Here is a 14,598-nt window from a genome sequence, read left to right on the forward strand (position 1 = left end):
GACATGCCAAAATACACAAATACAGAAAAATAAAAACAAAAATGCTATAGGGTTAATTAATGAGGTTGCAATAATATAGCAATAACCCACGCCTGGGTGTGGGTAATGCTGGATTTACCCACGGTTGGCGTGGTTTGGTCCCGAGGGCGAAGCCCGAGGGACCAAACAAAGACAACCATGGGTAAATCCAGCATTACCCACACCCAGGCGTGGTTATTATTATATTAATGACATTATTTAAGAAAAGAAATAATTACTTTTCTTAAATAATGGCATTGTATAATGCCTCTTTGCTGCCCTTCCACAGCTGTCTGGTGTTCCGCGGCAGTTCTGATGTACTGCGCATGCCTACGCAGTACATCAGAGCTGTGGGCAAAAGCAACGGAGAACGCAAGATCTCCGTTGCTTTTTACTGTCTCGCTATGTTAAATGGGTTTAACATAGCGAGACAGGTTTAAAAAAAAAGCAACGGAGATCTCCGTTGCTTATTTTAAAGCTGTCTCGCTATGTTAAACTCATTTAACATAGCGAGACAGGTTTAAAAAAAAGCAACAGAGATCGCAAGATCTCCGTTGCTTTTTACACACTGTGTCGCTATGGTCGCCCGGACTTTTTCCGTTAGTATAAAACACTGTCTCGCTATGTTAAAGGAGTTTAACATAGCGAGACAGCTTTAAAAAAAGCAACGGAGATCTGCGTTGCTTTTTTTAAACCTGTGTCGCTATGTTAAACTCTTTTAACATAGCGAGACAGTGTTTTATACTAACGGAAAAAGTCCGGGCGACCGGACCTTTTTCCGTTAGTATATTGAGGGATTTACAACGGGCATGCTGGTTGGGCTGGCCAATCAGCATGCACGTTTTAGAGGAGGCATTGTATAATATAGTGTATTTGAGACTCAACGTGGTAATAGTATAATGCTCAAGTCAAACAAAGTGTAGGAACACTTAATATTTGCATATGTACAGCATTGCAAGCCAAGGCTGAAGTTGTAGGAAGTTAGTTGCAGGAAGTTAAGAATTAAGTTGTTTTATGTTAGTTAGAAATGGTTAAATCCTGAGTTGGCATGCTGGTTGAGAGTGGTGGAAAGTTTTGATGTGAGGAATGTAAATGTTCTAAGTCATACAGTTAAGCTTATGGATGAATTAGTATTAGGTGCTTGTTAGGTGAGCTTTTGTTATTGGAGAACGTCTGAAGGATGTGTAGGTAGGTCTGTCATAATAATGATTATATAGTATCCTCTTTGTTCATTCACTGTGGTAGAACATTTCTGAGGCCTACTTCTGTCAGAGCTTGTACTCCTGAAGCCAGGCTCCTCCCCTTTGTTTGGCATGGCTTGGCAATTAAGATGACAGTGAGCTCTTTTGTGATTACTTGCTCTCAAATGACTGCAAACTTTTACATGTGAGATCTTGTTCATGGATTCACAGGTTCATAGGTACTTACTAAGCTATTGATCTGTGAGGATCCTTAGAATCCTAGCAATACATTTCCAAGAAGTTTTCAGACCTTCAACATGTTCTATTTATATTGCAGAAGAGATTAAGATCTTTTGAGTGGGTATTTATACCACCACCAGCCTCATGGATGTGCAGTAATCTGAAAGGATAGGATTGGCTGGGGCTCTGTATGTGAGGCAGAGATTGCCCTCACTAGCCAGTAAGATAACAAGAAGCGGAGCACAGTGTTGGAACAGTCAGTGTAGCTTTTATGCTTTAGTTTCTTGATTTTCTTAGTGAGAAAACATTGTGGTCTGTCATGTTGTGTCAAGTGTTTGGACAGGTACATATCAAAGGCGGTATTATACACAATGATTTAATGCCTAATAAGTACTGAATACAGTAGAATAATCAAATTCCTTGACCTGGACACCATATTTTCACTAATAAGTTATGCAATGAAAAATGACTTTCTTACAATACTAGATACATGGTGATCAAATAACAGCTCATTGTCTACATAGATTCCCAGGTCCCAGTAACTATTGGATCAACTTTTGGGGTCTGTTGTCAATGTAAAAGCTACAGGGGGACATTTTGTTTGCCAAAGGATACTATTAGACATTTTTTTGCAATTCGTCTTAGCCCACAGTTTTGACACCAGCTGTTTGTTTGAAAAGGCCATCTTAGAGGATTCAGCCATAAACTCTTAACATTAACTTGACCTCCAAGAAGTAAATGCCAAAAAGGAGTGGCCCAAGGACTGAACCCAGAGGTACACCACTAGTGACTGGTCTTTTGGAGATGAGCTACATACCCTCATTTGCTGGATTCTGTTAGTGAGCCAGTAAGCTGCTTATGCTGTGTGTGTCCATTTCCCATCATCCATTACTTCAGTCACCTTCACAAAGAAGTTGATCAGGTTAAGTAGGCAGATTCTACTCTTGACAGAGCTAAAACTGACTTGGATCAAAAGAGTTTGTAGGTTGCCTGTGTCCTTATTTATTAATTCCATAATTACCATTCCATAGCCTTACAGATGAGGCTGGTCAGACTTATGGGTCGATAATTACCCAGGTCCATGGATGCCCCACCTTTGTGAAAAGAAGTGATTGCTGGTGTCCTCCATTTGTCCAGCACAAAGCTTGTTTTGTTGATGAAATTGAATAGCCTCTGTCTGGGGTTTAACAGGTCCTGTTTCAGGCTGGCCAGCAGGAATCCTGGTTAGTTATCTGGCCCCAAAGAAACAGTGTTTTTGGCCTTGGATATTGCTTTGAGGACTTGTTCTTAGGAGATTTGAAGGGGGTGTGGATGCTGATATATGCTCTGGGAGAGTGAAGTTAGAGCGAAAGTTATTTTTTAGTAGATAGGCTATGTCCTCTGACTATAAATATGTGATATAATTTGCTACTATCTTGGTGCAGTGCTGTGCATTGTTTCTGAGGTTCTTAAGATAGTTAAACAAGGCTCCGTGGTTCTCTTTTGCCTAAATGTATTATTTGCACCTCATATCTAACTTTGCTTGATGTGATCAGGGTCTAGAGTTCCCTGCTAAGCTTAGCAAGAGCATTTTTGGCATCTCAAGATTTACATTTATTTTTACATGCAATGAATTTTTTTTGTTTTTGTTTTTATTGTAGAGCCTTTTTATATTTGGGTTCCACTATAGTGGTTTATTTGTTACTGGACAGATGCAACTGTGTAGCTAATTACATGTGCAAACAATTTGGTGGTGTAAGATTCTACATAAACAGAGGTGTCATAAGGTTTGAAGGTAGTGTTCAGTTTAGCCAAATCATTACTCAGTTTTAGTAGATTAGTTTTAGCATAATCTCTGAATACATAGTTACTGGAGGATGTTTCTGGCTTCAGCTTTATTGTGAATGTTTCTGATTTATGGCCCAATTTTCCTATGTATAAAGGTATAGCTGGTAGGGAACACAGCAGTCCCATATAGGAGAGAACTCGGATTTTGTTGGTCCTAATTGGGGTGTCTCCCTCTAAATTTTCTCAGTCTAGATTTCAAGAACAGCAAGTTTGAAAATACAATGTTAAGAAAACCAGAATCTGAAGTCTGCCCCTTGTCTAGTATCAAGAATATCCCCCTCTTAAATTTGCTTCAGTCATGTTGTCTCATTTAGCTCTAGGTATTTTAGTCTTCACCTCAAAGATAGTTATACCATTTCATTACTGTTTTTCTTATCATGAGGAGATGCTGCCCATATAGTCTTTGATTAGACAGTGCTGTCATTCCCAGTCTCTGTTATAACCTCAGTGCCTCTTTTTCTCCTTTTTATGTTCTTTTTGTGTAGAATTGCACTCCCAACATATCCTTTTTATTGTTTGTTTTTTTTTTACTCTCCCTGTCCCTCCTGTATACTGTGCTTCCTTGAATGTCACAGTTCTGTAAACCATATGTTTGTAATGCTGTCACAATAATCAAGATACTCTTCTACCGCAGGAGGTAGAACAATTAGGTATTTTTTTACTGAGATTATCGGCATCAGTAAACATTACCTTCCAGTGTTTATTGATAACTATTGTGCCTTTCTTCCCATTTATTATTATGTACAAACATGTTCTTCGTAGAACTTCCTAGTTCAGCACAAACTACTCAGATAATTTTGGGGAGAAGCTAGGAAAATGTAAGGTATTTCAAAACTGGGGAAGTACGGCAGTATTTTTGAAGAAGAGCTAAATTTCCCATATTGCAAGTTCTTATACAAATATTAAGTAACAAGTTTTTGATTCTGTGACTTTTGTCTGAACAGGTATCAATTCATTTCAACTCTACATGGCATACCGAGACCAGTATCAGATGTCTGATAGCCAGGTAATGACTTTAAGGTTGTCATTTTTTTTTTTCATTTGCATGCTTAAGTGTGAAGTGTAATATCTGTCTTATGTCATCCACATCTTGTTTTATTTACTAAAACATGTAAAGTATCCATGATATTTCTGTAACAGTCACATAGGTCTATAGAGAAGGATCATGTGTAATAATACTAATATCTCCTTGATGGTACAGTTTTAAATTTATGTATCTTTTTAATGTCATAAAGACTATGATTTATTAGCTGCAGAGCTTTGCAGATTTCTACAACTTGGGACAGTAGGAAGATATGATGTATGCATTTGTGCACTTGTTACATACTCGCCACCTAATATCACTTACATGTTTACAAGCTCCTGTAGGTTACAGCAGGACATTACATTCTCGTTTATATATAGCATGAACCAGCTGAACCATAGTAACTGAAGACACCTGAGATAACACAAAAAAAACTGTATGGATTATCCAATTAGTCTGTACATTATCTGTATTGTTGCTTGATAGGATGTGATGTGATGTCTTTACCTCATGGAATTCTTTACCAGTCCTAATACAGTCATTATTAAATTAAATTAAAATGCAACTGTTGTGTAATGATTTTATATAAGGGAATAAAATAAATGTTTCACCATTACGATACAGTTGATTGGAAGACTGCCAGTTATTGGGCAGCAATTGCAGTGCTGGTATCTAATTATTCATTTTATGTTAAGGTCATACCATATTTAGGCATTTTTATTATTCACAGTGAATACAAAGCCAGAGTTCTCTTAGCTTGCCTTCAATGCTATGATCATCCATTTTGCTTTGTATGCATTTTTCCACTATTTAAAGATCCTTATTTTGGCCCAGTCAACAAAAGCTTGCATAGTGCTTAGACAATGAATGATCTAGAAATTACCCTGTGCAAGATAAGGATCATATGTGTAATTCTGAAAATGGTTATGTTTACTGTGCTCCTTGCCAGCCATAGCTGTCAGATTCATACATGAAACAATAAATCTGCAAGTATGCCCAAGTTTTTTTTTTCGCTCCATGGTGCTACCTAATTCCATCCCTCACTTATTGTGGTCATTTCTAGGGTTGCCATCTACACATTTTTGTCCAAGGCAAAATCAGTGAATATCCAGCCAGATTTTAATGAAACAATTCAACAAATAGTCAAGACTTGAAATAGTTAAGCACTTTCGTTCCTTAACATAGGAACTTCTTCAGAACTAATCCTAGTTAAAAATTAAACCATTTAAGTATATTACATAAACCAGGCAACCAATCACAAGGATTTTAAGATAATTAATGTAAAATTTGTTAAAGGTGCAGTCGCCCAATGTTTCCCATTCAATACAAGTAAAACATTTTAATACATGTTATTTTAACCTTAGATGTTATAAAAAACAGATACTTAATAAACAATATAATCATATAACAAAATAATAAGTAAAAAATCTAAATAATATATGACTTGAGATGTTGCTTCATTAAACCAGGTGAACAATAAGCATTCTGCTTAATTTGCCACTTTAATTCTGCATATTCTAATATATCAGCACAAGGCCTCCTTAGATTTATATTAACTCTTGCCAAACCAAAAAATAAAAAAATAATGGTTTTAATGTCTTTCAGTATGCTCAGATAATGCATTATTCTTTAGTTATGGGCAATATCATACATGTGTTCATTATATGCGTTCCTCAAATCTATGTTTCATTTTACCCACATAAAAACTAAACCAACATTGGCAAATAGCTAAGTACACTAAACTTTTAGAGTTACAGTTTCAATAAATGACTGATTTCATCAGTTTATGGTTCACTCTCACCATCTCCCCCACCAAAATATATCAATCCACGGTGGTGCAGCGGTAGTGTCGTCGCCTCACAGCAAGAGGTTCTCCCGTTCGATTCTCGGCTGGAGTGACTTCTGTGTGGAGTCTGCATGTCCTCCCCGTGGTTGAGTAGCCTTCGAAAGACATGCATGAATGGGCATGCCTTTGTTGAAAGTTGGGCGTCGAGCTGGCATCTCAGCACCTTAAAAATCTACTGCCAATCATTAGCAGACCAGAGTTCTGCTGTGGCGACCCCTAACCGGGGAAAGCTGAAAGAAGAACAACTGTGAACAAGGAACACATTTAAAAGTGCCATTTTTGTTGGTATATAACCCCAAATCTTTAATCCCATTAAACTCCAAAACTGTTTTAAAAGATCTACCTTTTTTATATGGAACGTGTGGTTTCATCCCAATAACTTCTATAACTTCCCAATTTGTGGGGGAAAAAAATCTTTTTTTTTCCTACAATTTTCCTTATATTATCAGTATCAGTCTTAAAAGTCTGGGTTAAAGAACAACCATATCCAGAAGTATGAGTAAAATCCTCCTTCTCTCTTACAAATAACTTCCTTGGAAAAATTGGACACTAAACTAGGAGGATATCCCTGGGCCAAAAACATCTCTTTCAATTCATCACATTCATTCAAAAACATATGAAATTCCGATACCATCCTAGCTGCCCTTTAACTATAGCTTTTTTTCTGAAATTCAGGGTGGCAGCTAGAGTAGTGCAATTTGATTATGTTGGCTTTCTATAAATAGTAGATGTTAAAACCTGATTTCTCAGCCATTAACTCTCACCTCCACATCTAGGTAATTAATAGCAGAATATCCAATAGTGTGGGTGAATTAAAAAAAAAAACTGTAGTTGTATTGATGTAGCCAATAAAACTCATAAACTCATCTAAAGGCCCATTTCAAATCCACTTTGATGTGATACAGTCATGGCTGACAATTCCTTAAAAAATACAACCAGAAGGCATTCCAACACCTGCAAACATGTCAATTTATGTCCTAAAATGGTCATGAAGATGAGTGGTGTAGGTATATATCTGTCATGGCTTAGTGGTAAATCATGGTGTGTAGGGTCCTGGGTTCAAGACTAGCAGTGGCTGTTTATTTTTGTGGGAGGTTGGTATAATTGTTAAGGTGTTTACCTTACAAACATAAGGTGCAGGATTTGATTTTCACATGGGGTAATTGGTTAGGCTGAAAATGGCCCACAAGGGCAGTTAGCCTAGTACTATTCTATGAACCTTTTATGAACCTTCCTATAGAAAGAGATGGAGAAAGGAAGAACTAGGGGTAGTTTAAGAAGTGAGGTGTTGTCCACTATTTGCTTCCGCCATATGTGGTAATCCCAGTGGTTTCCTTTATTATTCACTGAAAAGAAGACCCAGCTGCTGTATTTTCTTGCATTACTCTAGTTTCGTAAAATTATGCAGCAACTCTGATCAGTGCTGACATGCTAAGGATATTTTGGTAAACAGCTCAATTTCATTTTGTGTCCAGTGTCTGATAACAGGTAAGGATAAACTTAGCAATACCATTTCCTCATAAGTCTGTATCTTTCTTCAGAGACAATCATTGTGACAGAAAATCATTGCATTTGGATTGTCCCACCAGCTGGACTGCATTGGTCTGGCCAATATTTTAGTAGCAGCCTTATTTTATTTCATTTTATTTTTTAACTAGGGTGGATCACTGTTCTCTGAACCATTTACAGGTTCAACCCTGGAGTAAAACAAAGTAGAAAATACATGTTATAACACATAAACAGTTGTAAACATACAGTGATAAACATGCAGTCAGTTACACAAAATAATTGCATATGTAAATCAAATGCAGTTTAGAGAGTGAGACATTTTGAATATGCCCTCAGTCTGACACAAAATGGTAAGGGGTAAGAGACAGTGAAATGCACAGTGAAGAAATACTTCTACATAGACATCAAGTGATGGTGTTACTATTAGGAAAACTGACTGTGGGGAAAACTAGTGTATGAGCAAAATATTCAGAAGTTAGGCTGTAGTAAGCTTTTCTGTAGTTTAAAGTAATAGTAGAGGGAGATTAATGAGGATGCAGGGGCCCTGTGTATGACGGACTTGAAAGGCGATGGCGGTTGAATCAAGAAATTGCTCCAGTGTTTAAACCTGAGCAGGTAACTTCTTCAAAGATGAAGTGCCTTGGTTCTTTCCTGAAAATTTTAAAGACTATAAATGTGTCAGAAAGAGATTCCCAGATCTGAAAGGCAAGAGCAGAAAAACTGTGCAGTTTAGTTTAGTTTTGGGAATCTGGAGGGAAGTTATTTTCAGATGGAGGAAGTTAAGGTTGTAGAATGTGGACTGAAGAAATAAACAACCTACAAAGAAGGGAAAGGAGTGAAGACTGGTAAGTCTGAAAAGGTGCAAACCTATTAAAAACTTATCCTGTGAATGATGGCTAGCTGGCAAGTTTTTGTGAGAACCTGGCAGTGGCATTATATTTTTGGTGATAGTGTGATGAATCTACAGATGTCTGTAAACATTTATAAAGTGGAGAGGCATTCTTCAGGTAGAGGCTATTAGGAGAAAGATATTGTAAAACTGTGAAAGTGATATTCCTTTGCCAATGGTTGACCTCCCCTCTGGGGAGAGGAGGTGCATGATTTTAGTAGCCCAGAACAGTTGTGAGCTGATTTTTGCTTTGATTAGGTGAATGTGGCATTGAAAGTTAAGGAGTTAGTCTAGCCATATCATTAGGTATCGAAAATGTGTGGTTGCCTTAATTGGGATCTGGCTGTCATTTGCTAGTTGCTTGGGTCCTTAAGTAACTTGGGTTTGGTTCTGAATATCACATAGTTATTGTTTTTGCTGTTTAAGAGTAGCTTTTTTATGAGTAAGCAGGTTTGATAGCATCATCCTGAAGTTAGTTTTTGATGGTTGAGTATGAAGGGTGAGATCTATAGATCATAGGATCATAGGAAGTTACTAGGCTGTTGGCCCTGAGGCACTTACAAGCCTAGCCAAGAATTTAGCCCATATTCCAACAAGTCAGCACCCAATGCCACTGTCAGGCAGGTACACAGGTGGAATCCCAGGAGTGTATTTTCTGTTCACCATCCAGTTCTCTCATCTGTATATAGAATGATTGGTAAGTCTGGAAGGTCAGCCAGGAGTTTACTGATGAATAATGAGAAGAGAAGGGGTGAAAAGACTGATTCTTGGGGTACTCGACTGTAGTGAGGCTGAGGGAGATAAGGAGGTACCTGTTTCGACTCTGAAATACCTATTGGACAGAAAGCTGTTAAACCACTGGAGTGCTTGATTGTCAATTCCTCATGGTGAGAGAGTTAAATAGGAGAGGGTTGTCTACTGCTAGATAGAAGGGTTTTGTAAGGTCAACAAGTATGGACGTTGTTATGTTTCCTTTGTAAGAGTTTAGGAGAATACCATCAATGAGGGTAAAAAGTGCGGATAGTGTGCTTCAGCCAGACAAAAGGGCTCCCTATTGAAATTTTGAGACTCACGTTGTCAAGTCCCAATTTAAGAAAAAAAAAAAATCCAGGAAAAAATGAATATGGAACACCTTTCTTCTCCTTTAAACTTGTTTTTTTGATGTGGGGGCCAAGCTGCAACACCCCCTGAACTTGTGTGTGTGTGTGTGTGTGTGTGTGTGTGTGTGTGTGTGTGTGTGTGTGTGTGTGTGTGTGTGTGTGTGTGTGTGAGATTTCCATACCTCAGGAGAAAGGGAATATTCTAAGAAGTGGTAATCTTTGATTTAGCACATATTAGTCCAGATTTTCAGCCATTTTGTCTCCACATCTCAGGACTTAACAAAGCAGGTGTCAGGATTTCAAATGGTTACAGAACAAAAGCCATTCTCTATATTTGGAAGTGGTTACAAAGCTGGGAGTAGATCAGCTTTTCAAATATTTTCCTAAGAGCAGGCAAAATAGAGATGCGCAATAACCTTAGGAATCAATCAGAGGAGGTTAGAAAAGATTGGAAAAGAGATTGGATGAGCAATTTACAAGGAAACATGGATGGACATATGTATAGGATCATAGGATCATAGGAGATTACTAGACTATCGACCCAGAAGTCATTTCAAGCCTAGCCATTTCATCCCAATGTAATACCATAGAAATGCTAGTCAATGCCCAAGTTTGCATTTAGTAGTGACTGCACATGTCCAGTAGGGTTATGGGTGCTATTCCCAGTAATAATTTATTGTGCCCCATCCACTCATCCAGATTCCTCTTGAACAGTGTCATAGAAGTGCTCTGTTTCACATGAATAAGTAGCCTATTCCAAACATGTGACAGTCACTGTGAGATAAATCTGTTCCTCCAACATGTCCTATTTCAGTTGCATGCCTTATTTAGGTCCCTGGAACAGGAAGCCGTAGTCCTGTTTGATTTACAGATATGCAGATTGTTCATTAGGTTTGGGTCAGAGATTGCTCTGTAAGCGAGGCATAAGTCTCCCCTAAGAAGTCTATACAATACAGAGTATAGTAACAGAGACTTTAGTCGATCTGTGTAAGGCACGTGCTGGAGTCCCTTGATCTTCTTTGTTAGAGACCTCTGAACTCTGTCCAGTTGCTGCAAGTGCTTTGTATGGTACATGCTGAATGGAGCGTTATACTCAATTATGGGCCGGATTAGTGCTGAGTATAGATAGAGGGGTTATAACCTCTTTTGCTGTCAAGGTACTAATCAAGTGTGCTATGTAGAATGCCTTCCTTACTACAGTAGAGACATGGAGTTGAAGTTAAGTTCGCAGTCAACTTGTGATCCCAGGTCCCTTACCACTTTGTGGGTACTTAGGTTATTGTTGTTGATTAGATAGTGTAAAGACACTTTGTTTCTGCTGAAGGGAATGATGATGCATTGCTTTACATTCAGATTGAGACTGTGACTAAGACACCAGTCGTTACTCCTTCCAAGATGGCTGCACGTTGAGTAGCAACTTATTTCTAGCTCTCCAAGTGTGAAAACAGAAACTCAGCAGAAAAGGCCAGTAGACTTGTGTTTATGGGTAAATTTCAGTAACTGTCTAGTAAGTGCACTGCCTGGATGCCAGGAATAAAGAAATAAAGAAGACCTGAAAATAAATCAGCTACAAAATGTGAGGAAGAAACACTTACTGTGGAAAGTTCTGCAGCTGTTCATCAAAAAGCAATGCAGCCAGTATATGACTTCCAGTAACCTACAGGAAGATGTAAGACAACTACATTCAGACTTTGTTAAAATAAACAAAACACTGATGGAGTATATCAACACAAACACCAAAGGCTAGAAAATGGAAGAAGTTTTAAGCAGATATTCAGATCAGATGATAAAGCTGCAAAAATCAGAGGTCAAAATAAAGAAACGGCTGGCTGAATATGAGACTGCTCAGGAAGAGATGTTTCAAAAAATAATAGAATTAGAGGACAGAGTACATAGGGAAAACCTGAGATTTCCAGCTATACCCGAGAAGCTGGAAGGTACAGACTGTATTAATTTTATGAAAGCACAAATACGCAACTGGAGTTGTTAGTTGAAAGGGCACATTGGGTGTATCCCCCAAACCTGGCTATAAGAAAGCAACCTAGACCTCTAATAATAAAGTTGCAATCTTACCAGCAGAAGGAGTTGAGTGTGAAAAAATTGTGACAGAAGGACAAAGTAGTAAAAGTGAAAGAGAGCAGACAGAAGAGGAGCAAATTTGAAACACTGTTCAGGAAATGTCAAGATGCAGGTGTGAGATTCAAACTGCTGTACCCAGCTGTTTTCAAGGTATTTTTCCCTAGAGGGATAAAATCATTTTTTGATGAAGTACATGCTAAGGAGGAAATACAAAAGTTTGTCCAACAAAAAGAAGCTGTGAAACAGAAGGATATTCTGCTTCTTGTTCTTCTGGTAATAAAGACCACAGAGGGACTGTACCTGTGAAACCTTTTCAAAATTTTCAACAGAAAATGTTGGAGAGAAGGAATAGATCATGAGAGTTCACTAAAAGAATCAAGAGTACATTAGAAATTAAGTGGAGACAGGATTTTGGAGATGAGCAGTAATAAAATACATAACTTAATATGGGATTACAATGCAATAATTATATTTGTGACATACGACAGAACAAGAAAATCTAGAAATAGTGCACTTTTTCAAAATTTGTTGGGCTTGAGGGGGACTCTAAAGCATATGCCCTACTTCATGTCATTAATGTTCAGAAAAGTGCTTTGGGGAGGGGAAGAAGAGGGAGAAAGTTAACTGTAAGAATTTTTTCTTCAATAGTACCAATTTTGCAGCATGTGGTTTTCTTTATATGCTATAAAGTAAAGTAATGTTTTTTCAGTTACTTTTAAGTGTAATAGGGATTGTAAACAGGTACTGCTGTTCTTTTTTTTTCTTTTCTTCTCCCTTCTTGTCTCTCTTCTTGTTCAGTTTTAAGAAATGTAGGCACTGCAATATGTAAAAAAGCCTGGTTAAAAAGCATGATAAAATAAAAATTAATGTGCTTTTTCTCATTCTTGCATGAGGAAATGACTGGATTAAAGACCTTACACTGATTTAGTAACAAGTTTTAAGAGATAGAGCAAGTAAATGAAAAAGAACATTGAATATTGTGTGGCTTTTTTCCAGAAAATACATGTATGCTTAGTAACAATACTGCAGCTGGTCTTTCTGTTTCCATGGAAACAATCTGATAAAAAGAAACTGGCTGTCTGGTTTTCATGTCTCCATGAAGACAATCTGATAAAAACTGGCTACATACAGTCTGGTGGAGAGTGATTGGCTGAGGAAAAAAAAGAAAATAGAAATTGCCTAGGAGATAATGTTCTCTGAAGGCATTTGGGGGTTTTCCCAAAGGACCTAATGTTTTCTGATAGCATCCAGGGGCTTTCCCAAGGTAGTTAATGTTGTCAGAAAACATTCAGGGGTTTTCCCAGCTGGAAAAGCTATAAAAATAAGACAAAACCAATCAGCACATAGTAGAAGCACAGGCTGCACCATGCCTCTTAGCATGGGTGATCTTTCTTTTAGGTTAACTCAAGTCTATGAGTGTGGCTGCCAGTTTAGAAATTCTCTTCCTAGTAGGAGGGTAAAACTTCAATATTTAAAGGTTTACATAGTGTTTGTGTATTAGTATTAATTGATTAGGTTTTAGGGGGTGTTGGAGGTGTGTGTGTTTTTTGTTTTTTTTTTTTGTTTTTTTTTCTTGTTTGAGGACTTTCAATAAAACAAAAAGTTTTGTAAGATGTGAATTGGCTCAAATGTATATGTCAAGAAACAACTGTATAAAAGTTCAGCCTGCCAAACAGTGTATACATGTAACACAAAAGCTGAAACTAGGCATTTAACAAAAAAGCTGTTATACATAATAGATGGGAATAACTTTTTAATACAATGATTTCTTTAATGTCTTTAAATGTAAATGGGCTCACAGATAAATACAAACATGAAATAACAGTGAACTATATTAAAAATGTAGAGTACAAATAGCTATGTTACAGGCGAAACACTTAGAAAGGGCTGTATTTGATAAAGAAAGGTTTTCAAGATGATTATTCAGTGAAATACCTGGGACAAAGGAAAAGAGGGAGGAGTACTTATATTAATTGCAAGAGGAGCTCTAATAGTGATAGAAGAAGATTAAAAAGATAATAATGGCTTATTTGTAGTGCTAAGGGACTACTGGCAAGGGAAGAGGATTACACTGGCATGTATTTACATTCCACCTAAAACTGCTATAATGGAGCTTAAGAAAATTCTGGGAGAAATAATCAGTTTTCAGCAAGGAATATTACTTATTGCTCAGGGCTGGCATTTGATTTGCAGCAGTGAAGATGTGTCTGGGGGCCCAGAAGAGAAAAATAAAACAAAGGAGGGTAGATTTTTGAAGAAATTTATGAAAATATTTGGCATGGAAGATGTGAATTCAGTAATAGTAGTTTGGAGTGAATTTACATATCATTCCCCAAGATATAAAAACTGGGCTAGGCTAGACATGAATTTACATTCCACAGGAACATGTGCATTTAATTGAAGGTCTTGATACTTAGCCAATAACTATTTCAGATCATGTGCCAATAATAGCTAAAATAAAAACACAGAGTAATGAAATAAAAATGAGACATTGATGCTTTCCCACCCATCTGTTGAAAAGAGATGAATTTAAGTAATGGGTAGTGGAGATTATTCAGGAGCTGATAGAGAGGATACAAATTTCTTCTGAAAATATAACTAGGGAGTGGGTAAAATTAAGGTGGAGTTTAAAAGTAGGGTGGAAATAAAAGAGAGGGAGCTATGGTTAAGAAGTAAGAAGAATTATTTAGAGGAACTGACAAATGTTAAAGTATTGCAGAATAGGGGGAATCTCATAGAACAAGAAGAGGATCAACTGCAGAATGCTAGGCAGAAAATAAAGGATTACCTCATTAATATGCACAAGCTTAGAAAGATTGATGTTAAGCAACTGTTTTTTGATAATAACACTAGAGCACAAAAACTTATACACAATGATCCAGGCA

At 37.3% G+C, this 14,598-nt stretch overlaps 1 protein-coding gene across 1 annotated transcript in view; it reads left to right on the forward strand.

The window, feature by feature from the left end:
• CRMP1 (collapsin response mediator protein 1) overlaps window positions 1-14,598 on the forward strand; it is an 808,535-nt gene that overhangs the window by 407,632 nt on the left and 386,305 nt on the right. Inside the window, exon 6 of the mRNA XM_044056207.1 lies at window positions 4,211-4,272. Coding sequence (XP_043912142.1) covers window positions 4,211-4,272 — 62 coding nt within the window. The remainder of the gene's footprint in view (window positions 1-4,210; window positions 4,273-14,598) is intronic.

This window comes from Protopterus annectens, chromosome 14.part0 (genome assembly GCF_019279795.1).
Source record: "Protopterus annectens isolate FY-2018-M chromosome 14.part0, PAN1.0, whole genome shotgun sequence".
Classification (NCBI taxonomy): Eukaryota; Metazoa; Chordata; order Ceratodontiformes; family Protopteridae; genus Protopterus; species Protopterus annectens.